Below are 25,127 nucleotides of genomic sequence, written 5' to 3' on the forward strand. Positions count from 1 at the left end.
CACGGACCCGGGAGGAAGGTCGCTGTGAGACCCGCCGGTCGCGCTGCCTCCAAGCGGGCTAAAAGTCGCGCTGCACCTCGCGCGTCCGCCAGGTGTGCTGCCCCCAGGCGGTCGACCAGTCGCGCTGCACCCCGCGCGTCCGACCGAAGCACGGCACCCAAGCGGTCGGACAGTCACGCCGCCCCTCGAGCGCCCGCCCCCAGGCGGTCGACCAGTCGCGCTGCACCCCGCGCGTCCGACCGAAGCACGGCACCCAAGCGGTCGGACAGTCACGCCGCCCCTCGAGCGCCCGCCAGAGGGACTGGTCCCAAGCGGTCGACCAGTCGCGCTCCACCCAGCGCGTCCGCCGGCCGTGCGGCACCTGGCGGTGAGCGGGCGCAACAGGCGGGAGGAGCACCGCCTGCTGCAGCGTCTCCAGCCCTCGGAGCCTTCGCGCCGCTACTGGCGTTGCCTCAGGCGGGAAGCCTGGCTTCGGGGCTGAATGTGTGTGTTCCGGTGTTTCTGTCTGTCCCCTTGTGTCTCCCTAACCCACTGTTCCCTTTTGTGCCATTTGTGTTTCATGTTCCAGTGTGTGTGTTTGTCAGCGTGCCATTGTTTAACGTTTTCTCCCCTGTCTTCCCAGGGAGGGTGTGCTAGAGCTGTTCGCGGCGGTTCCCGCCGTCGGGGGTGACTGCTCTCGGAGGCTCACGATCCCGGCGGCTCCGGACCTGCCCCGTCGGTGTTGGTTCGGGGCTTCCCAGCTACGCGGGACGCTCCGGGAGTAGCGAGCCCCTGGCGGAGGGTTCTGTCACGGTGACAGCTCCGGACCCTTCCCTGTGGGTGTGTCATGACGTCGTCTGCGTGCTGCTATGTCCATGTTTGTACTTCCGTGGGTGTGGGTTGTTTGTGAGCGTGTTCGTTTGTTACACCTGTGCCTTGTCTCGAGGTCACGTGGGTCTGTGTAACTCACTTATTTAATGTGCGTTCGCGCAGTGTCGTGTGCTCGTCTTTGTCTAAGTTTCATGCCAGTGTGAGTGTCACTTGGTTGTGCTTGCGCCACCGCAGTGAAGCTACGTGTTCAGTGCCAAAGTAAAGTTCGTGTTTGCACCTTCTGCTACGTGTCGTGTCCGTTCCTCCGCACGTCACAATAACAAAAATAGAAACATGACATGTTTGTATATGCATAATAAAAGTAAGTCCTTACTTCAAGTTTTTTCAAGTGAACTTGCATTTCAAAATGTTCTGAAATATAAATTGATTTTATTAATACCAGCTGACATTCCAGTTGGAGGAATTTAATTCTCTTTGGTTCCCACTGATCAGTTCCATTAGCTAGTCGGGGTGGTTGGCTGGGGCTTCAGCTCCCGGGTGGCCGGTTGGTGGTCGACTCCGGGGGGACTGCTCATGCCAGCCACTTTCTGGGCTGGGGGGCCGGGGCTGCCGACCTGGGATGTTTGTGTGTTCACCCTGGCTGGCGGTGGTGGGGGGTACTTGGGTGGCGCTGCCTCTGGGCTCTGGGGTGTGGGGCCGGGGGTGCGGGGGGAGCAGGTGCTGGCCCTTAGGGGGGTGGCTGGCCTCCCCTGCGGGACCCAGGGCCCGGTGCCTGGGGCCACCCAACCCCGTGCTGGGGCCCTGCCGGCACGGGGTGACCTGTGCCGCTGCGGGCGCACCGCTGGGTGGGGTGGATCGATCGGCCTTGTGTCGGGGCGTCGGGTCTGGGCCTTGGGGCTCTGAGGTGCCTGGCTGGTGGGGGTGGGGCGGTGGCTGTTGGGGGTATCTGGGGTGGGCCGGGGGCGCTGGGTTCCGGACTCCGACCAGCTTCTCTTCAATCCTGTTGATGTCTGTTGTCGTTTGATCACTGTGCGATTGGTATGATTGTGGGTGCTTACATAGGTGTGTTGTGTATATGGGACAAATGTGTGTGGGTGTATATGTGTGTGGAGATATATATAAGGGATGAATGTGTGTGGGTGTATACGTATGCGAAAGAGAATATGTGTTTAGGAGTATGTGGATGTCCGGACCGACTACTCTCGGCGGTGGGGGTGGTGGGGGTTTGGGCTTGGATGCGGTGATGGAGTGGGGTGACCCACTAGTCTCCCCGGGTCGACCACTCCTTGCCTCGAGCCGGGGGGGGGTTAGTGAAGCTCGGTGCTCATAAGCTAGTAAGCTGGCTCTCCTCTTCCAGAGGACCATTTCCTCTGGACCTAAGCACTCCCACCCACCCACCCCCCACACATACACACACAGATCTTGGGGGGCAGGCATGTTATCCAGAGGTTGACAAGGTGGGCTGCCGTGGTCTCACCCGTCTCCTCATCACTGTCTGTCCCTCAGGGTGTGTATATGTGCGCATGAGTGCACTTCTGCTTCTTCCGGCTTTCAAGAGAGGCGGTCGCACTTTATCTCTGCTCCTGCACTCCCTCCCTCCTGCCCTGCTCAGCTTAGATTCTCTGTCTTGTCTTAGTAACCTGACGCTGCTCTTCGAATTTTAACAAGAAAATGGATTTGATTAGGTGGTCTCTCAACGCAATTGACACTATTTTTTCCACGAGAAGTCATGGTGCGGGAGAACCCACATGCCCGGACGGTACGTTCTCATCTGGACATGTGCATGACTCGTGGGGGACCTGGCGTTGTTTGTGTCTTGCGCCTCTCTCCCTGGAAGATGTTGAGGATGTGTACTTATTTGGAACTTTGATCGCGGTGGCTCTGCTGATTGGATTAGGCGTTACCCTGGTGTATCGGAAAGTTGATAGAGTGGAGTCAGCTATTGAGCGTCCACGTCAAGTGCCCCACATGATTGATGCGGTGGGTAGAGCTGTTGGAACACAGACTGTGACTGTTGGAAAAAGCTTGGAGACAATCGTGGATGGAATCAATGCTCTACGTGAGAAGTTGGATCAGTTGGGAGACAGCCGACTTTAAGAGGAGTTTGTGCTCAAATTCCCAAGGACGAGCTCCTTGCTAAAATGGGGGCATCCTGGCGGGGGGCTCTGTTTCCTCTGGTTCCCCTGGACCCGGGGTCTGTCCGGGGTCTTCCTCTCCCGCCTGCGGGGGCGGGCATGCGAGGGTCACTGGGAAGTGCGGCACTGGGGCTCCACAGCTCCTGAGGGGCCGTGGGCGGGTGGGATTCTTGGGTCTTTCTCTGCCTGCCTCTGCCCTCTGGGGGAATGTTGTCACAGCTTTCTACCCTTGCTGGTAATTACATTCTGTACATTTATCCTATGTTGCCCTTTTATGTTGCACATAAACACACACTCATACATACACATACATCACAGTCATTTGTGCTATATGTCTTGGGTACACTTTCTGCTCTTCTTTGCAGTGGTCATTCGAGCTGGTTGTTTTTTTTCCCTGCCCTTCTGTCGTTTCCCTTTTTATTCTCTCTCTCTCCCTCTTTTCTTGGTCCACCTAACACCAATAATTATCACTTTGCATAATATCACTGTATTATACAGAATTGTCATTTGATCTGTACATAAAAACAAAGTTGTCCCCCAAAGATGGGGGGGTGGTGGTGGGCCATTAAAAAAAAATAATAATAAAAAATACCAGCTGACACTTGTAAGTGTTGTTCAGAGTACATACACAGTCATTCCTGTGTGTCAGGCATGGCTGTGTGCAATTATTTGTATGGTCAACACCTCCATGGAAGCATATGTAATGAAAACAGTTTTGTCTTGTACACTGTATCTCAAAATTTCTAGGGCAGATACCCTGAAATTTAATGAATGTGCACCCTGAGTTTAGATTCTTATGACTATAATGTCAGCTTTATACACAAAAGATATCACAAAATTCAATAACTGCATTGCCATGATATTCAAAACATCAGAATTTCAAAACAAACACCTGAAATTCTTAAAGTAGATCACACACCAGACAATGTGTCAAGAAATGCTGGGCTTGCAAAGTTCAATTCATTAAACTTGCTAAATCTATTTTATGCACACAGAAAATTAGCTAACCTGGCTAACTTACTACATGTGTGAAATGAAGTTCATTTTGTACCTTTGGGTGCATGATAAGTACAAGTGAGTTTGTTTATTTCATAAACAGCATAACTTACATCTGTAACCATTTTAAATACGTAGTTCAGTACTTTATTTAGGACACTTTTCTTAGGTTACATACTTGTTAAAGTTTCCAAACCAACCCCTGTTTCCCAAAAGCCCAGAGCACACGGAGAGTTGTGTCCCCTTTGACCACTAGATTTTAAATAGGGCAGACATGTTCTATATAAATGACTACTGCATTCATGATCACACAATCACACCAACACACATAGCAATGGAGACTCAAATGTGTGTGTATTTGGTCATCCTCTGTATATGAGACTTGGATCAGGTCAGATCAGTCCAGGCCATATCAGACCATAGTGTCCTAATACTGTAAGACAGAGAATAGGACAGAATCATCAGACACTCATCGGTCAGACATCACACTCTATACACAAACTAAAGCAGTTTAAACACTCACTGTAGTGACTATGACTTGACTGGAAAGCAATGTCTCAGTGAGCCCTCATGCCTGTGGTCACCTCTGAACCTCTCCCTTTAGTTATGCTGCTATAGATTAGTCTGCCGGAGCCACATGCTGATCACTGGCACGTGTGCTACGTACATTAAAATCAACGGTGGTTTAAATTCATGTCCACTCAGTCTGTATTATCTATCTTCTTGCATGGCTCTACCCAAGACGATTGGATACAGGCACCTGCAGGCACCTGGGGGATGGTCTGGCTGCCGGTGGATGTGCTGATACCGGGGTTCACCTGGGGAGTAACACTGCAGTCGGAGCCTACAATACCAGCATCACTGCTCCGACACGGAATGAAAGCCTGGCATTCATCAACAGACATTTACAGTGACAATATCAAAACCCAGAACTTTCAATTCTACCTTTTACCTAGTCTGATTGTGTGAATTATGTGTGACTTGTGTATTTGTGTGTTAACGGGCCGCCCAATGGAGGATGGGTTCCCTTTTGAGTCTTGGTTCTCCCGAGGTTTCTTCCTATTCCCCACCATCATAGGGAGTTTTTCCTCGCGACTGTCGCCTTTGGCTTGCTCATTAGGGTTCTGGACCCATAGTATTGTTAACCTTGTAAACCCTGTAAAGCTGCTTTGCGACAACTTGAGTTGTTAAAAGCGCTATACAAATAAACTTTGATTGATTGATTGATAGTGTCTCCAGTGTACAGTGTGGATCCTCCAGTAGAGCAGAGAGCTGCTTCACTCCTGAGTCTCCTGGTTTATTGTGGGTCAGATTGAGCTCTCTCAGGTGTGATGAGGGGTTTGACCACAGAGCTGAAGACAGATCAACACAGCCTTCCTCTGTAATACTGCAGCCTCTCAGACTGTAGAGAGAAGGAGAAATACACTTACAGATCAACACACACTCACATAAACATGATGCATGTATTCAGGAGAGACATACAGTAATGTGTGTGTGTGTTTGTAGAAAGAGAACAAGCAAGAAAGTGTGTATATGCGAATCTAATTAATAAAGTGATAGTGTGTCTATGAGGAAAAAAAGGGATGTTGACTGGGTGTGAGGGAGAAAGAGAAAGAGAGGACATTGACTGTGTGTGTGTGTGTGTGTGTGTGAGAACGAGAGTGTCACGTAGGGCTACGCCCCCCTCTCTAGCTGCCTGTTTCCCTGCTCCTCGTGTCTGTGTTCCCTGCTTGTCTGTTGCCATGGTTTCCCTCTGTCTGCCACGCCCGTGTAGTCATTGTCTCCACCTGTGTCTTGTTAGTTCTGTGTATTTATAGTCCCAGTTTTTCCCTTGTCCCTTGTCGGGGATTTTGTGAAAGTTTGTGAGGTTTTGTTCAAGTTATCTAGCTCTAGTATTTGTGATTCGTGTTTCCCAGTTTGTTCCTGCCTGTTCCGTTTCCCTGCCTGGTTTTGTGTATACTCCTTTTGTTAGTATGTCGTTACTTGTTCAATGTTCTGACTCCTTGGATAATCTGACCCGCGCTATCCTGTTCGACTCTGAGTTTGGAATTTCCCTTAATAAATCTCGCTCTCCTCAGCGTTTGTGTCCGCCTCCCTGCTCTGCAGCGCGTAAAGCATTACAGAAAGAGAGGATACTAGTTGAGTGTGTGTGAGAGAGAGGATGTTGACTGTATGTGTGTATGTATAAAGAGTCAGTAAGTCACTCTAGTTTCTCCAGGGTACACTGTGGATCCTCCAGTAGAGCAGAGAGCTGCTTCACTCCTGAGTCTCCTGGTTCATTGCAGCTCAGATTCAGCTCTCTCATGTGTGATGAGGGGTTCAACCTCAGAGCTGAACACAGAGCAGCACAGCCTTCCTCTGTAATACTGCAGTTAGACAGACTGTAGAGAGAAGAAGAAAAAACTCCTCACACTTACAAATCAACACACACACACACACACACACACACACACACACACACACACACACACACACACACACACACACACACACACACACACACACACAACATAGACACTGTGTGTATTCAGAAGAGACATGCAGTGGTGTGTGTGTTTGTAGAGAGACAACAAGCAAGAAAGTGTATGGATATGAATCTAATTTATATGGCGAGAGTGTATGCCTCAGAAGAAAGTGAGTTACTGACTGTGTGTGTTAGTTCAAGAGAGAGAGAGGGGGGATATTGAGTGTGTGTGTGTGTGTGTGTGTGTGTGTGTGTGTATAAAGAGTCGGTAAGTCAGTAACTCACTCTAGTATCTCCAGTGTACAGTGTGGATCCTCCAGTAGAGCAGAGAGCTGCTTCACTCCTGAGTCTCCTGGTTTATTGAAGGTCAGGTTCAGCTCCCTCAGGTGTGATGAGGGGTTTGACCTCAGAGCTGAACACAGAGCAGCACAGCCTTCCTCTCTAATACTGCAGTTAAACAGACTGTAGAGAGACGGAGAAAAACTCCTCACACTTACAAATCAACTCATACATACACACATATATTGTGTGTGTATTCAGGAGAGACTTGCAGTGATGTGTGTGTATTTGTAGAGAGAGAACAAACAACAAAGTGTGTATGTGAAGTGAATCTAATTAAAACAGTGTTAGTGTGTGTCTCAGAGAAAAAAGGAGGATACTGTGTGTGCAAGAGAAAGACAGAGAGAGAGGATTTTGACTGCATGTGTGTGAGAGAGATAGAGAGGACAATGTGTGTGTGTGTGTGTGTGTGTGTGTGTATAAAAAGTCAGTAAGTCTGTAAGTCACTGTAATTTCTCCAGTGTACAGTGTGGATCCTCCAATAGAGCAGAGAGCTGCTTCACTCCTGAGTCTCCTGGTTGATTGTTGTTCAGATTCAGCTCTCTCAGGTGTGATGAGGGGTTTGACCTCAGAGCTGAACACAGAGCAGCACAGCCTTCCTCTGGAATACTGCAGTCAGACAGACTGAAGAGAGAAGGAGAAACTCCTCACTCTTACAGATCAACACAGTCACACAAACACAGACACTGTGTGTATTCAGGAGATACATGCAGTGATGTGTGTGTGTGTGTGTGTGTTTGTAGAGAGAACAAGCAAGAAAGTGTTTATGTGAATCTACTTATTAATACAGTTATAGTGGGTGTCTCAGAAGACAAAGGGAGATGCTGACTGTGTGTGTGAGCGAAAGAGAGAGAGGATATTGACTGTGTGTGTGTGAGAGAGTGAGTGGTGATTTGATGTTCTCAGTTTATCCTATGTTGCTTAGTGTTTGTTAATCATATTAATCATAGAGACTTGGAGATGTGATTTATAAATGTGTTAACCATATAGAAGGGACACTGAACCTGTTCAGAGTCCTACACGTCTTAGAAAGGCCTTAGAAAACTGTATTGTCTACCCGGGACGTCCTCGGCCCGTTCCGGGACTGAGGTGTACCATCTGGAGACACCAGATGGTTTCCTAGTCTTAACATAGAAGTGGCCACGTCGGCTCTCAGACCATCCTGACAACAACAGAGAGAAGAGGGCGTGCTGGGAGAAGCCAATGTACGATTGTTAAATCATGTGTGATTTATGTTGTGTTCATCCAATCATATGTTGTAATCACCTCGTGTTCACCTAGTGGACATCTTATGTGCTTATGAACTAGAGTATAAATGATGAGAGCTCATGCGGGGAATTAGCTCTCGTTTGCAGGCGCTCTTGAGTGTCTGTATAATGAGAACTCTGGATTGATCCATACTTTGTTAATAAATCTATTGTGACGGCGGAGGAGCTGTATATAGAGAAGCCCCGCCTCCCGCGAAGCAAGGAACACTGGGAAATCTCTTTCCGCTGTAGGTACCATAGGCCCTTTTCACACTTCCGCATTTTTTCTTCCGGAAGCTCTCGTTGCAGGGTAAAGTTACTTCCGTTACACATTAAACAATGGCAGAGTCCAATAACAAGAGCTTTTGCAGTGCACCAGGGTGCTCGATCTCGAAGCAAAAACAGTCGTATCTCAGTTTCTACGGTTTTCCGGCTGACGACGAGCAGAAAAGAAAATGGGTTTGTGCAATTAGGAGGGATGAAGGGGAAAACTTTGTGATACGGAGCATCTTTGTGTGTAGCCAGCATTTCACTGCTGCAGACTACATAGCAGGAAGCTCGTGGCTAAAAGTTGGTGCTGTTCCCTGTTACTGTCCCCGGTACTGTTACTGTTCCCAGTACTGTTACTGTCCCCGGTACTGTTACTGTTCCCAGCCGGTTTCAGTGGAACAGTTGCTGTCCGCGTTTGAAAGATCAAGCTCTCGGCTGGGAGTACACTACGTCCGCTAGCATCTAGCCCTGGTTCGCTAGCATCTATCCCCGGTTCGCTAGCTTCTAGCCCCGGTTTGCTAGCATCTAGCCCCGGTTCGCTAGCATCTAGCTCCGGTTCGCTAGCTTTTAGCCCCGGTTCGCTAGCTTTTAGCCCCGGTTCGCTAGCTTTTAGCCCCGGTTCGCTAACTTCTAGCCCCGGTTCGCTAACTTCTAGCCCCGGTTCGCTAGCTTCTAGCCCTGGTTCGCTAGCTTCTAGCCGTGATCCGATAGCTTCTAGCCCCGGTTCGCTAACTTCTATCCCCGGTTCGCTAGCTTCTAGCCGTGATCCGATAGCTTCTAGACCCGGTTCGCTAGCTTCTAGACCCGGTTCGCTAGCTTCTAGCCCCGATCCGATAGCTTCTAGCCCCGATCCGATAGCTTCTAGCCCCGATCCGATAGCATCTAGCTACAAAAGAGCAAGCTCTCGGCTGGCAGTACACCACGAACATCTACTAGTCGAGAGTTTGCTCTTTCAAATGCGGACAGCAACTGTTCCACTGAAACCGGCTCTGAAACTAGCTGTGATCCGCTAGCATCCAGCTCTGCTCGGTAGCATCCAGCTCTGACCATCACTTTGCTGTCGACTATATTGGACACTGAATAAACAATAACACGTAATAACTTGGTGTGTGTCATGAACTTTATTGATACTGATGTAAACCAAACAATCAATAGCTGACGTCCCTTGGCTTGCTAAAGCTGGGCGTACACTGTACGATATTTTAAATCATGTACTCAGCTCCAGCTCAAACTATGACTAAATCGCAGGGAGAGTCGGCTCGTGGAGCTGCTTCAACAGTGCGATACTCTCACGAGGAGCGATTTGAATTTCAAACATGTTTGATATTCTTGCGACGCTGCGATTTCTGATCGGGAGTTGGTCGTGAGGTGTGAATCGCTCCTCGTTTACCTGTGTAAACTATACGATGCACGACACGCGATTGAGCCGAAACTCGGCCCGATCGCAAAAATAGTCGCACGAGTGAAAAATCGGCTGAAAATGGGCCAAAAATCGCACAGTGTACGCCCAGCTTAACCTAGCTAGATATTGTTAACTAAAGCTGTCAGTATCATATGTAATATTATAATATATATCATAATAATATACAGCCCCGTCGACAGGGGGGGACAACCGGGTCTGTTGTCCCGGGCCCTAGGGCCAGGGGGGCCCATCAAAGAGCCCAGCAATTTATTTTTTATTTAAAGTCTATAATTTTTAAATAATCTTGAAATCTTTCATTAATATAAAATGATGTACTCATAATAAGCTCAATGGCTCAAATATATATGTTTTTTACCTATCTGCATATTTTCCATTAAGTGCATACACCCCCGCCTCCCACTGGAAAATGGTTTGATCCAGCACCGACCGTAGCTGGCTGGTACTGGCCCAACAGCGGGAAATACAGTGGTGGATAGTTAAAGTTAATACAGAAATCTGGAGCGCAGAAAAGAAAAGAAAAACATTTACCTGACGAATTTTAAAGTTGCATTGTGTTCCAGGTTTGAAAATTACTGGAATTTAGGCTAAAGTACTTGAAAATGCTTGAAATTGTAACTACTTCGTTTCACAACAAATAGCTGTCTGACTGAACAGTTCTCGTGAAGACGTTAAGATTGGGCGTTTTGAAAATAAACAACCATTAAATAATGTGATAAAAAGCGAATTATTTTGAATCATTTCGAGTATATGTATAAATATTTAACTTAATTAAGTTTAACGTGCTGGAAAATATTGAAATGGACCTTTAAAGTGACGAACACGTGCTTGAATTCCACCTTGTAAAGGTGTATGAACCCTACAAACATGACTTTGTTCATGGCGCTGAAGCGCGGCGCGCGCGAAGTTACAAAATTCGAGAGGTGCACGACCTCGCGAACCGACAGCGCGCGAGGCCCTCCCGTACGGGCAGAGCCACTGCGATTACGTCATTTTTGCGCGAACCCTCGCGCCGCTGGCGACGCGTCAAGTATAAACCAGTCAGTTGTCAGAAACAGCTTTGATGTGTGGCTATATTATATACCTATATACCTAACAGAAGGATTGTCTGCTACAGAGGAAATTCAAATGACGTGCGCGGGGGGGGGGGGGGGGGGGGGGGGGCACATGAAACTTTCTTGTCCCGGGCCCCAGCAAGACTGTCAACGGGCCTGATAATATAGACTGTTTTACCACTCCGTAGGACGACTAATGGAACTAGCTATACCTTAAATAATAGTTACCTAGCTAGTGCTAGCTGGTGTTAGCTTACCCTGGTATAAGTGAATAAATTATTCTACAAACAATTTGTAGCCTCTATTTAACTTGGAACCGTTCGTTGTTGAATGTTCTCCAACCATACTGGAAACGTATTTAAAATTCAGTCTCGGCAGCGACGACAGGGATGAAGTAAACACACGCTCCATGCTGAGGTGAATTGACAACAACTATCTTCTGCGAGTACCGGGACTTGTTTTACCCGGCGGTGACGTATTTCCGCTTTGTTGTGAAAAGGGCCTATGCCTCCACAGACAAAGGAAGGGGGGTGCCCCCCCTAGGTGCATGGCCCACGTCAGGACGGATGTGGAACTACGTCATCAGACGAATCCCCTTTAAAAGGGGGGATCCCCCTTTGTTCGGTCTCTCTCTACCTGGCTGCATCAAAGTAGCTACCTAGAGACGAAGAGCGCGCACACCTTCGAGAACAAAGCGGTACTGGTTCTGCACTCGTGCCCATGCAGCACGCGAGCGACGCAAGAAGTAACTAGTTCGCTACTTTTATTTCTTTTGCGGAGTTCGCTAAAACCCAATCGCTTCAGCTAGCCGACGATTAAGAACTGTTTGAACATTCGCGCGACGGCCGGACCTCCGCGAGTTCATCTTAACGTCGACAGCGATAACTTCCCCGGGACACCACGCAACGGTCCACCGAGGGACCGCCGATCGAACGGCCACCGCATCTTCCCCTGGACGGAGCAACGCGATCCAGCGGAACCTTCTCCTCAAAAGCGCACGAAGGAGTCCTCCTCAAGAGGCTACCTGGCCTACTGCGCGGGCCGCGGACTGAAGAACTCAAAGTAAGACTGTGCATCTGGGCAGACTTAGAACAATATCTTGTTTTACTCTTTTCTGTGTGCTTAGATCGATGTTTTGTGAATGCTTGTTTGCAGTGGTGTTTATAATCACGTTCATGTTAAACCGTACTCTGTTTAAGGCTTAAAGAGATATTCTGTTCAAAGCTTAAATAGGTAGGCTATACTGTTTAAACTTGTTCGGTTATTCACACTGATTCCTTTATTTCATAGTTAATATCCAGTTCCTCGTGTACTTGTTAAACGTGTGTCCCACTATACGCTCGTTGGGGCTGTATAGTGACTGACGAAACCGTGCCTTAGTTAGTGTTGAGATTTACATTTTAATCCCTTCATATATTGTTTACATTACAGTATTGATCAAGCAGCTTATCATAATCCATATATAATTTGACCAGTCTTAAAGTATTAATTAAACTTCTAAGATTAATCACTTTATGTTTTGCTTACAGTATAGTATTAATCAAATAGCTAATTATCAAGTGTGTCTGAGAAAAGGCCTGTATGCTCTGTCCCATATTCCAAGTGCCTGTCGTTTTCTAAAATAACAGGATGCTTACGAAGAAGAATAAGAAAGTATATCAGTTTGACAGGACCAGGAAGCGAAGGCCTCTCTCCCACTCTTAGTAAGGAAACATCTGTATGTTTAACGTATGTGATCTACGTGCAACTCCTATGTATGGAACCACTATTAAGTCTGTGAAAATCATAATTGGCAAAAGTCATTGTAAGATTTAGGGAAAAAACAAGATGAGCTCAGCGGATTGTGAATGTCTTAGACAATCAGCCTTTGTCTAACAGGCTAGGTTAGGGAAAGTCCAAAAGAAACGGGGGGGCTTATACCCAGGCCACACTATATAGAACAGGAGGAAAATGTGTCAGGCAGAGACCTGCGCACAGAGCCATAGGGTAGAGTAGATAGGCTTGTGTGTGTTCTCTCCAGAGCGCTCTGTATTTTTGTATACATTTAATAAAAGGATAAAGACAAGACTGGTAATGTTTTCTCTTGCAATCAACGAGCATGCTGTGCTAGGTGAAAGAGGATTAAAGCACGACATTAGTTAGAGTAAATTTGCGTTGTGTTCGTGACTGTAGTGAGAGCTCGGTTTGGTTTTCGCGCCATCGAGTTTCTCTTTGTCTAAAGGATCTCCTCCCCCATACGCACGTCCACACGCACGTACCCACGCACGCGCATCCGCGCGCACTCGAATACACATCCACATACACACGCACGCACACACACACACACACACTAGCCTACCCTGTTGCCCCCTTTGTTTGTGATGTTTTTAACCATTATGCTTTGTGATTAATAAATGTTTTATGTTTAAATACTGTCGTTTGAGTCATTGTTTCTCTGTTACAACCTGAAGCCAGAACTATTATTTGAATTGTAACCTTCAGATTTATAGTTTGTTAATCAAACAATTTGGGCTACGGGAGTTGACCACAATTAGTGGCGACCTTAGTTAAATGAGTTTATATAAAATTTGGGTAAATTTAACACGGTCTGAACTCCCACCATTTCATAGGTAATTTTATGAGACTGATTACTAAATAAATTTGGCCAGCACCTACACCGCGATGTTCTGTAAATGACACCCTGTTTAAAGTAATTAAAAGATCTAAAGTTCGGTTCTTAGTTTAAGACATATTTGAGAGAAGCAGTAGAGATGTTCTAGATGGTTTGTTGTTAGCCAAGGGAGTTACCAGAAGGGTGAAACTTAATCCAGTTATTGACCTGGCAGCGAAAATGACGAGAGGAAAAAAAAAGTAGTGAGCAAAAGAAATAAAAAGGGTTGTTTTTCAAACATGAGTCTCTCTACCGGCCTCTCTGTTCACCCGACGCTACACTATTTTACTTTATCTTACCTAACTGTTTTTGACTTTTATTGTGCCTACTATTGAAGGGTTACAGAATTTCCAGAACGAGAGAGAGAGAGAGAGAGAGAGAGAGAGAGAGAGAGAGAGAGATATTGAATGTACGTGTGTGTTGTGATGGAAAAATTCATATTATGTCTTTCTGTAAATCATATACATCAATAACTTACTGGCCACTTTATTAGGTAGATCTTGCTAGTACCGGTTTGGACTCACTTTTGCCTTCAGACATAGATTAATTAATCCTCTTAATCCTTGGTGGCAGATTCAACAAGGTACTGGAAACATTCCTCAGAGAGTCTGGTCCATATTGACATGATAACATCACACACATTTAAATGACTTCTTCCCCATTCTGATGCTCGGTTTGAACTGCAGCAGATCATCTTGGCCATGTCTACATGCCTAAATGCATTGAGTTGCTGCCATGTGATTGGCTGATTCGACAATTGCATTATTGAGCAATTGGACAGGAGTACCTAATAAAGTGGCTGGTGAGTGTATATGTATTGATCACACTTTATTAGCATATTTTGAACATGCGTAAGACCAATCACACGTAGATATGCATGCTTTACTTGTTTGTAGGCTCTTTCTCTCTTTCTATCTGTCTGTCTGTCTTTCTCTCACACCGTTGTAGTGAACCATGTATGTGAGCACCCTTTGTAAGTTGAAGGCAGGCATTGTGTCTGAATGATAGCACATCAAGGAGGCCTTGGCTTGATGACCCTGGAGGGGAGAGGTGGTACCTCACTTCATCCTCACCTCATCGGGGCCACCAATGAGGCCCAACGTCCATATCTTGTCACTAAACTATGATGTAATCACGTAGCAAAATAGTATAAGAACCATGGTACCTCTAGCACCTACCACTAGCACAGGGGTGCCCAATACATCGATCACAATCTACTGGTCGATCGTGAAGGAAGTGTGGGTAGATCGCATGACATTAAAAAGTAGGGGATGAATGACAAAAAAGAGATGAATGACAGGCTATCATCCATCTGCACTGACAGTTATCTTTTGATTGACATACAGGGTAGCCAATCGGACGTCTGAACTTTTGACACCCCACTTGAATGAATGTTTCATATTATATAGCGCCTTTCAGGATACCCAAGGTGCTTTACAATTGATTTCACAACTACAAATCTCAGACAACCAATCACACACCGGCGAGAAGCGGCAGCCAATTGCGCACAGCGTACTCTCTACCGGGATCCACAGCCCCCTGGGTAGAGGAAGGGGAGAGAGGACAGACCCTAGTGGCAGAGCACCATCCACCACTGGGCATACAAGCACACACACACAACAACTTGTTTTATTGAACAGAGAGAGAGAGACACACAGACACACACTCAGGGAGAATTTGGGACTGCCAATTTTATCTAAGCTCCATGTTTTTTTGGACTGTGGGAGACCGGAGACCCCGGAGGAAACCCACGCAAACACAGGGAGAACATGGAAACTCCACTCAGGTAGGGACTTGAACCCAAGACCCCAGTGCTGAGAGGCAAACGTGCTAACCACTAAGCCACCGTGCTGCCACTTGTTAGGTTGCAGCATAGCTAGCCTCCAAACTAAATACAACAAAGGGTATAAAAATGAGTGCCATACTTGGTCCAAGTAATAAGCCTAAAACCTACCACTTCATACAGAATGGGAGGAGGATTTGTTTCACTATGTCATAAGTGAGTTTGCCTCATCTGTCAGTGTGCCGTTGCTATGCCATTGCATTTTCGGACTGTTCAAGCACAATTTCGGGTGTCACTTCATTGTTAAACACAAGACGTCCTTCCAATGGACATGATAAAAGAGGCATTTGTTGAATCCGCTGATTCCTTGTTCCGAGACTTTAAAAACAAATCTGAAATATTATCTTCAGTCAAAGCTCTCCAGCTATCGAGGAATACAGTCACACAGTGCTCTTGTGATGGACAGGGTGAGCGAAATATTCCTCTCTAATACTGCAGTTAAACAGACTGTAGAGAAAGAGACAAAAGGAGAAAAACTCCTCACACTTACAGATCAACACATACATAAACTAGTGGTTGCATAGACTAGTCGACTAGCACCACTAGTCGCCACAGTGAGAAGTTGTAAACTATTTGCAGGAAGAAAAAACAGCAGTGAAGGTGTAGGTAGAAGGTAAAGAAGGCAGCTCTTCAAATCTCTGCCAAAAAACCTTGGTAGAATGGAAAAAGACAAATCCAGTTCAACAGTCAACTGCACAATATGTAAAACCACGCTAAAGTTCAATGAAAATACATCTGTGATGCGTAATCTTAAAATGAAACATACAGTGCTATCCGCTAACTCTCATGATAGCAAGACAGGACATGTTGGGAAAAGGCAGGCTGGTATCTAGAGTGACCAAACGTCCGTATTTCCCGGGACATGTCCGTATTTCACGTCCTGTCTCGGGCGTCCCGAGTTTCCAGGAAATGTCCTGGTTTTTAAATGACCTTCATTGGGCCATTTAAATTTAAATTTACAGGCGTAATCCCAGAGCTGCGTATGTGAGGGCAGCCCTGCTCTTAATCAGAATGTAGACAGCATGACTGTCAGTAGGCAAGCAACATGCAACAATGACCCAGTAGTACAGCTCTAAAAACAAGAGTTTCCAAAGAGATTCAAACACAGAATGTTTCACTCATCACCGTTCTGTGGACTTCTTGCACCATGGAGCCGTATCTCACAGTCACAGATCACTACAGACATCTGGGAGTTAAACTCGAGTGTTATGCATGACAATCATGCCAGAGAGACACACTCAACATAGCACATAAGCTAAATGAAACAGCGACTAGTGGGGCATGGCTGTTTTTGCGCCAAATCCCCAATCATCTTGGTTGCACAGGACATTCATTGCAGCTTGCAGAGACTTGCTGAGACTTAATGTTGCTGTTTGTATTGAGATTGTTGTGAACCTCGTCACTGAAGAATGGTTCTCTGAGTATCCAGCTAAGATTATACCAAAGAGGGTCAGGAACCCCTTGACCTCATAGGAGTGTCTGAGGATCTGATGTGCTGAATAAGAGAAGCTGCTACAGTTATGATGAGATACTGATGGATGTAAAGTTGGAATGAATACGACATCTAGATTAGGGAAAATTGCCTGTTAAATGCTAGTGTTAGGAACTGCACGTGACCTTCCTGGAATATTCCCTACACCTGCTGCTCGTTACCCCGCCCTTTTCACAACCACTTAAGCTTCCCCCTCTCACTTCCGGGTTGCGAGGTATTGTTGCTATGCTACATACCAAGCGTTCTTTCCCTGCGATTGCCTTCCTGTGTACTGATCTCTGCTCTCCTTCCAGACCTCATTCCCTGCCTAGTCCCCATGTACTTTCTGCCTTCTGTCTGCCCGGCGTGACTCTGGACCATCCTGACCTCGTCTACAGCACCCATACACCTCACACGCTCAATGGAGCAAAATGGAAAATTTGATCATATTAGCCCAGTTGTATCAGCCCTGCAATGGTTCCCAGTTAAATTCCGTATCGTTGTAAAAATTCGTCTATTGACCTATAAAGCACTACATGGACTTGCTCCAGATTGCAAGCAATTTCCTTATTTCCTATCATGAACTCCCAAGAGCCTTTTCTTAAAAGACCCCCCAACTAGGGAATAGCTTTTCAGAATGTGTCTGGGACTCTAACACAGTCTCAAACAAACTAAAGATGGAGTTACACAGACAGGCTTCAACAGAGAGAAATACACCATGAAGAACAAATCACAATGAAACCTTAACTTCTGGCCAAAAGATCTTTTAGAGACACAGTTTGGAAGATCTTCAATGTCAGCTCCAATAATCTTGTTCTCTGAAATGGGGAGTGTATTACCATTTGCACATTAAATAAACACCTAACTATATATGGAGATCACTAGCACACTATAATTACTGTCACAAACAACAGTGACTAGTCAGAGAGAAGACCTGTGATTTATATACAGCACTTAAGGGATTGCTTATTTTTGTTAGGTATTTATGTTTTCAGGTTTGACTGTCAGCTGGTTGACTATATGAAGCATAGGACAGAAAAGGGACAAGCTTATGTACTAGACTAACAAGACTATGGGCTACAGGTTGCATAAATAAACAGGGTAATTAAATCTAAAGGTAGACAGGAGGATTATGGCAGTTGCCGTCTGATAATACAGTGTTAGGAGTGATGGGAGGAGCAGGTGATTGCTGAGAGAGCAATATTAGACACAGCGTGTTATCTTCTCAGGGGAGGCGAAAAGGGATATACAACCCACATGGCAATTCCTGAATGCCTATAATGGGTTTTCATAATTGTGTGTGGAAAAATTCAGAATCTGTGTGTGTGTGTGTGTGTGTGTGTGTGTGTGTGTGTGTGTGTGTGTATGAGTGAGATGGAGAAAGAGATAATTTGATTATTCTTTTTTTGCAGTTAACAATGTTGTTAGTCCTATTACGATTTTTTACTAATTCTATGATGCTTTTAGGAGACCCCCCCCCCCCCCCCCGTTGGAATGTGTTTATGAATGAAAATACTCACTCAGCTTTTCTGGATGCTGTGATCAGTGGCAGCAGTCTCAGTAGACATTCCTCTGATCTGTCATATTTACTCAGGACAAACTCATCCAGCTCCTCTTCTGAGTTCAGCAACACAAACACCAGAGCTGACCACTGAGCAGGAGACAGTCTGGCTCCAAAGAGACGAAGGTCACCTCCTCTGTTCAAGTATGTTTGGACTTCCTGCACTAGAGAATGATCATTCAGTTCATTCAGACAGTGGAACAGACTGATGGATTTCTCTGGAGAGGGATTCTCCCTGATCTTCTCCTTGATGTACTTGACTGTTTCCTCTTTGCTGTGAGAGCACACAGCTGTCTGTCTCAGAAGGCCTCGTAAGAGAGTCTGATTGGACTCCAGTGAGAGACCCAGAAGGAAGCGGAGGAAAAGGTCCAGGTGTCCATTCTCATTCTGTAAGGCCTTGTCCACTGCAGACGTAAGGAAGTCAGACATTGTTGATATTTTAATGTTATGTAGGACTGCAGTGCTTTGCTGCTCCAACACATTTATGTTGTTGGAGATGAAGGACAGAAATGCATATACAGCAGCCAGAAACTCCTGAACACTCAAATGCACAAAGCTGAACACCTTCCCCAGGTGCAGCCCAAACTCCTCTCTGAAGATCTGGGTACACACTCCTGAGTACACTGACACTTCTTTGACATCAATGCCACACTCTCTCAGGTCTTCCTCATAGAAGATCAGGTTGCCCTTTTCCAGCTGTTGGAAAGCCAGTTTTCCCAGTTCCAGAACACTCTTTCTAGTCTGGTCAAAATCAGTGTCAGTTTTGCCATGGTACTTTCTGTCCTTGTGTTTGATCTGAAAGATCAAGAAGTGTGTGAACATCTGAGTCAGAGTCTTGGGGATCTCTCCACTCTCTGCTTCACCCAACATTTTCTCTAGAACAGTGGCTGCAATCCAACAGAAGACTGGAATGTGGCACATGATGTAGAGGCTTCTCGATGACTTAATGTGTGAGATTATTCTTTTGGACAGGATCTGATCACTGAATCTTTTCCTGAAGTACTCCTCTTTCAGAGGGTTACTAAACCCTCGTACCTCTGTTACCTGGTCAACACACTCAGGAGGGATCTGATTGGTTGCTGCTGGTCGAGAGGTTATCCAGAGGAGAGCAGAGGGAAGCAGATTCCCCTTGAAGAGGTTTATCAGTAGCACATCCACTGAGGTCACCTCCGTTACATCCCACAAGCCATCATTGTTGTGAAAGTCTAGAGGAAGTCGACATTCATCCAGACCATCAAAGATGAAAATGACTTTATAAGCATCGCAGTCTATTAACTGTAATTGTTTTGTTTCTGGGAAAAAGTTATGAAGCAGATCCATTAGACTGAACTTTTTCTTCTTTATCAAGTTCAGCTCCCTAAACGGAAGTGGAAATATGAAGAGGACATCCTGATTGGCTCTTCCTTCAGCCCAGTCCAGAATGAACTTCTGTACAGAGACTGTTTTCCCAATTCCAGCAACTCCTTTAGTCAGCACTGTTCTGATGGGTTTGTCTTTAAAGAGGTCATTACATTTAATTGGTGTCTCCTGTGTTGCTGGTCTCCTGGATGCTGTCTCAATCTGTCTCACCTCATGTTCATTATTGACCTCTCCACTCCCTCCCTCTGTGATGTAGAGCTCTGTGTAGATCTCATTCAGAAGGGTTGAGCTTCCATGATTTGAGATTCCTTCATAAATTTTTTTACATTTCTTCAGTAGTTTGTGTTTGGGCTTTAGCTGACATACAAAGACTGGCTCTAAAACAACAGAAAGACATGTTGACAATTAAATATGTATATATATGTATATGTATATGACCTCTGTTTATATGTATATATATTCACTGCTACTACCCCTTTCTCAATCTCCCACTTACACCTTAATCATGCACACCTGTCCCTCATCACCTGCACGCCCTATTTGAGCCCACAGGTCTCATTGGACGTTGTTGTGCTGTCCTTGAGCCTAGAGGAGTGAGCGGGTGAGCTGCATTGTCCGCCTGCCGTTTCTCCATTAGCAAGTTACGGACTCTGTGCCTACTGCATCTTCAGTTATACTTGCCCTATAAAATAAAGAAATGGGGCATGGGGAAAAAAAGGGCAGCCAGAATTCTGAGATTAAAGTCAGAATATTGACTTTTTTCTCACAGTTCTGACTTTATTCTCAGAATTTTGATTTTAATCTCACAATTCTGATATTAATCTCACAATTCTGACTTTAATCTCACAATTCTGACATTGATCTCACAATTCTGACTTTGTTACGGAACAGCTCCGGACCCTTCCCTGTGGGCGTGCCGCTATGTTGTCTGCGTGTCGTTATGTCCATGTTTGTACTTCCGTGGGTGTGGGTTGTTTGTGAGCGTGTTCGTGGTTACACCTGTGCCTTGTCTCGAGGTCACGTGGGTCTGTGTAATTCACCTATTTAATGTGCGTTAACGTGGTGTCTTGTGCTCGTCTTTGTCTAAAGTTTCGTGTCTGCGTGAGTGTGTCTGTCGTGCTGCTCGCGCTCCGCCCGGAGCTTCACATTGTGCCAATAAACGTTGTGTGTTCACCGTCAACGGCGTCGTGCCTGCCTCCTTCACCTCGCCGTCACAGACTTTTTTCCAAGTACCCACAATTCCGAGAGAAAAATTGTGAGATTAATGTCAGAATTGTGAGATTAAAGTCAGAATTGTGAGAAAAAAGTCAGAATTCTGACTTTTATCTCACAATTCTGGTTGCCCTTTTTTCCCAATGCCCCATTTTTTTTATAGTGGCCCTAATCCTCTTCCGTACTTTTCTCATTTGCCTTTGAGTGTGTCAGGAATGTCAATCACGCCCGTGACCGCCAGAAGGTACCATCGCCGGAATATTGACCAGCACACCTGACTCTAATTTACTATTCACCACACCCTACGTAAGGACTCTGTTCACAGTTCACCAGTGCGAAGTATTGCCTCTCTGAGTGTCTTTACCAAGCCATGTTCCTGTATATTTCTCTGATTGATTCTCTGGTTTCTGATCCTTGCTCTGTCTTTTTGGTATCCTCCTGCCTGTCTAGCCCTAGAATTCCTAGAATTGTTAACTTCTGTTTCAGAAAACATGTTTTATACACCTACCCAGTAATATTAAAAAAGTAATATTATATTATTTCTGGCTCCGAATTCATGAACTTCGTGTTAAACCCATGGACACAAATGTGTTGTTTAAGTTTTCTGTTGGTGACTAGCAGAACAGTCATTTTGCTTCAGTTAAAATTTAGCTGACAGTAAAAATAGATTTATCTGACATCAAGATCTATAATATCCTAGTGACCACAGTTTACATTGGTTCTCACAAATTATTCTTCCAAGAGTATTAAATACTGAAGGCTTTTCTAAGTTGTTTTTATTGATATATGATCAATCAGTATGTGCTAATTGCTGTAAGCACTTTAATGAATATGTTTTAATGTGAAGTTAAAATAAGAACAGTGCAACAGCTCAGCCCAGACTAAGCCATCTTTATCCACCAGAAGGAGTCATAGAGCCACCTCACAGTAATCAGAGTCAATCAGCCACAACTGTCACGTAGCCTACTGAAGAGCAGCTCACAGTTGTTGAGGATCTCTGTGCTGGTAGCACACTGGCTTGGTCACCCTGAGGGTGATGGTGTTATCTACTCGATAGGAGTTTGAGGTTACGGGCGTGAACTGTAATCATTCCCCACGTCCAGCTTGGATCAAACATCTGCAGTTCCTGATCCTTTTTTTTGTGGAAATGTAACAAATGGTTCCAAATTAGATTCACATCCTGTGGGATTGTGTAACTGTCCTGTGTGATTGTGTAACTGTCCTGTGGGATTGTGTAACTGTCCTGTGTGATTGTGTAACTGTCCTGTGGGATTGTGTAACTGTCCTGTGGGATTGTGTAACTGTCCTGTGATTGCATCTTCTTTGGTAAATCAGTGATGTGTACAGTATAATCAGATGTGATCTTCAGTACATAATCAGTGATGTGTATAATCAGAAGTGACTATCAGTACATATTCAGTGATGTAAACAGACCTTCACTGAGTGCAGGACTCTCTGAAGATCCTCCAGTCTGAACTGGGATGGTGCTGGAACTGGGCTTTTCCTGATCTGGAGAAGAGCACGGTAGAAAATCAGAACTTAATTTTCATTGAATAGAGAGAAATTAAGAAATTATTGTTCACAGACTAAAAGTTGTTTATATACCAAATAATGAAATATACTAAAACATAAATAGATCAAAGCAAATAATTAATATTGCCAGTTCAGATGAAGAATGATCAGTTGGTCAAACAGACTCATTACTTACATATATATGTATTTTTTGTAATATTCAGTGTTCCAATATGACTGTTCTTGACCACAGGAGCACAGATGTTCCCTCCTGTCTGAGCTGTGATGTTGGTCTGATCTGTGATGTTGGTCTGGACTGGAGAGGAAACCTCCATCTTCTAATCAGACATTACTTCACCAACAACACTAAACATCAAAACATGATGTCATTACTGGTAGAGCATTTACTGAACTCACTGACTCCTCACTCCAAATAAATAATTACATTGGTTAATGTATTGTTTTAGTGTGGAAGCATTAACTATAGAACTAGGAGTTCTACTACTACAGTCTGTCTCCACTAACACTAGTTCACTTACTGTCTGTATCCACCAACACTAGGAGTTATATTACTACTGTCTGCTTCCACTAAAACTAGTACCATTACTACTGTCTGCTTCCACTAAAACTAGTTATATTAGTAGCTACTGTCTGTCTCCACTAACACTAAGAGATATATTACTACTGCCTGCCTCCACTAACACTAAGAGATATTATTACTGCCTGCCTCCACTAACACCAGTTCTATTACTACTGTCTCCACTAACACTAGGAGTTCTATTACTACTGTCTAGCTCCACTAACAGTCAAGTTTCATTATTCTGAATCTACAGCACAGATTCACATACTCACCATGAAATAGATTCATGTGTCTCTCATTAAATGATGATCCTGCTCAGTCTCTCTCACTCTGATCTGAATCTGTCCTGTTTAATTTCTCATATGACTCTGTAGGAGGTGGAGTTTCTAGATTAAAGTTTGTCATCATATTTTAACAAATATAATATAGAATAACACTGGCTCTCTCCCACTGCTGAATAACAGGACCAGAGTGACTCACAGGTAAGTGGCCCACAGATGAGGAATGCAGCCAGACTGCTACAAGTACATACAGGTTATATCATATACAACATGAAGAACTACTGGGAAAAAAAATTACCCCTCTCTGATCTGAGAACAGTGCAGCTTTCCCTCATTCCCATGGATATAACATCACCATTATGAGAGTGAACGCACAAAGAAATACATTATTTATGAGGGAAACAGGAATGAAGTAGGAGTCACAGAGAAGGTTAAATGGATTGCACTGGATGAATTTAAATGTACTGGATTAAATTAAATGTACTGGATGAGTGGAGTTTTGTAAAAAATCCTGCTGCCTTTGCAGTTGTGTTAGCAAATCTTCAGATGCCCGTGCTACTCAGCATCAGTCTAGTTCTTGTATTCCTCTTACAGAGTGCGATAATATATATATATATATATATATATATATATATATATATATATATATATATATAGAGAGAGAGAGAGAGAGAGAGAGAGAGAGAGAGAGAGAGAGAGAGAGAGAGAGGGAGAGAGAGAGATCATCAGGACTTATCTCAGTCACTCAGATGTGTGCTATACAGCATCTGCAGAAAGGAGAGAGCAGCATGTTTGTCCGGTCCCGCCCACCCACAGGCCACACCTGAACTGGTGAGGCCACAGCGGTGTGAGAGGGCAGGTGCAGCTCACGGCCAATCACTAGCCAGGGCAGACAGTGCTGATCTGCTGGGCGAGGCTGGTGGGTTCATGTGCGTAATTGCCAGTAAATAATGATGAACTTGTATGAACAGGACAAATCACTGTACACAGCAGAATTACAGAACAGAATATGAAAACACCACTGAAGAAAGAGCAGCGTAGGAGGTAAGACTGCTAGGATAGAGCTACTTCTGTGATGAGTCTACTGTGGGTCTACTCCTGGGATGAGTCTACTGTGGGTCTACTCCTGTGATGAGTCTACTGTGGGTCTACTGCTGTGATGAGTCTACTGTGGGTCTACTGCTGTGATGAGTCTACTGTGGGTCTACTCCTGGGATGAGTCTACTGTGGGTCTACTCCTGTGATGAGTCTACTGTGGGTCTACTGCTGTGATGAGTCTACTGTGGGTCTACTGCTGTGATGAGTCTACTGTGGGTCTACTCCTGGGATGAGTCTACTGTGGGTCTACTCCTGGGATGAGTCTACTGTGGGTCTACTCCTGGGATGAGTCTACTGTGGGTCTACTCCTGGGATGAGTGTACTGTGGGTCTACTCCTGTGATGAGTCTACTGTGGGTCTACTCCTGTGATGAGTCTACTGTGGGTCTACTCCTGTGATGGTCTACTGTGGGTCTACTCCAGTGATGAGTCTACTGTGGGTCTACTCCTGGGATGAGTCTACTGTGGGTCTACTCCTGTGATGAGTCTACTGTGGGTCTACTCCTGTGATGAGTCTACAGTGGGTCTACTCCTGGGATGAGTCTATTGTAGGTCTACTCCTGGGATGAGTCTACAGTGGGTCTACTCCTGGGATGAGTCTATTGTAGGTCTACTCCTGGGATGAGTCTACAGTGGGTCTACTCCTGGGATGAGTCTACTGTGGGTCTACTCTAGGTATTTTCCTGTGATGGGTCTAGGTCTACTATAGTTCTAGTCCTCTAATCTATGTCTAGATACATGTAGGTATCCATCATGTTTGTTGATCTGAGGAGATTTGTCTTTCGATGTTTATCCCTACTGTTGAGAACATTTATGTAAACAACT

General features: G+C 45.3%; 1 protein-coding gene across 1 annotated transcript; it reads right to left on the reverse strand.

Annotated features, from left to right (window-relative positions):
• Positions 1 to 4,055: 4,055 nt before the first annotated feature.
• LOC143482364 (NACHT, LRR and PYD domains-containing protein 3-like) lies at positions 4,056 to 23,327 on the reverse strand. The gene is made up of 8 exons (XM_076980709.1): positions 23,197 to 23,327; positions 22,541 to 22,710; positions 22,267 to 22,341; positions 18,221 to 19,997; positions 7,192 to 7,368; positions 6,691 to 6,867; positions 6,146 to 6,322; positions 4,056 to 5,343 (listed from the first exon to the last, which is right to left on the reverse strand). The coding sequence occupies exons 2-8, from the start codon at positions 22,677 to 22,679 to the stop codon at positions 5,058 to 5,060; spliced, it is 2,808 nt and encodes a 935-aa protein (XP_076836824.1). The 5' UTR covers positions 22,680 to 22,710; positions 23,197 to 23,327; the 3' UTR covers positions 4,056 to 5,057.
• Between the last annotated feature and the right edge of the window lie 1,800 nt (positions 23,328 to 25,127).

The sequence above is a fragment of the Brachyhypopomus gauderio genome, chromosome 18 (assembly GCF_052324685.1).
Source record: "Brachyhypopomus gauderio isolate BG-103 chromosome 18, BGAUD_0.2, whole genome shotgun sequence".
Classification (NCBI taxonomy): Eukaryota; Metazoa; Chordata; class Actinopteri; order Gymnotiformes; family Hypopomidae; genus Brachyhypopomus; species Brachyhypopomus gauderio.

Bases quoted from the DNA above. Each gene is read 5' to 3' on its own strand.
- LOC143482364 (XM_076980709.1), bottom strand. From the start codon at position 22,679: ATGGAGGTTTCCTCTCCAGTCCAGACCAACATCACAGATCAGACCAAC. The intron at 22,342-22,540 runs GTAAGTAATGAG...GCTCTTCTCCAG, and splicing joins TACAAAAAATACATATATAT to ATCAGGAAAAGCCCAGTTCC. The intron at 6,868-7,191 runs GTGACTTACAGA...GTCTCTCTACAG, and splicing joins TGTACACTGGAGAAATTACA to TCTGTTTAACTGCAGTATTA.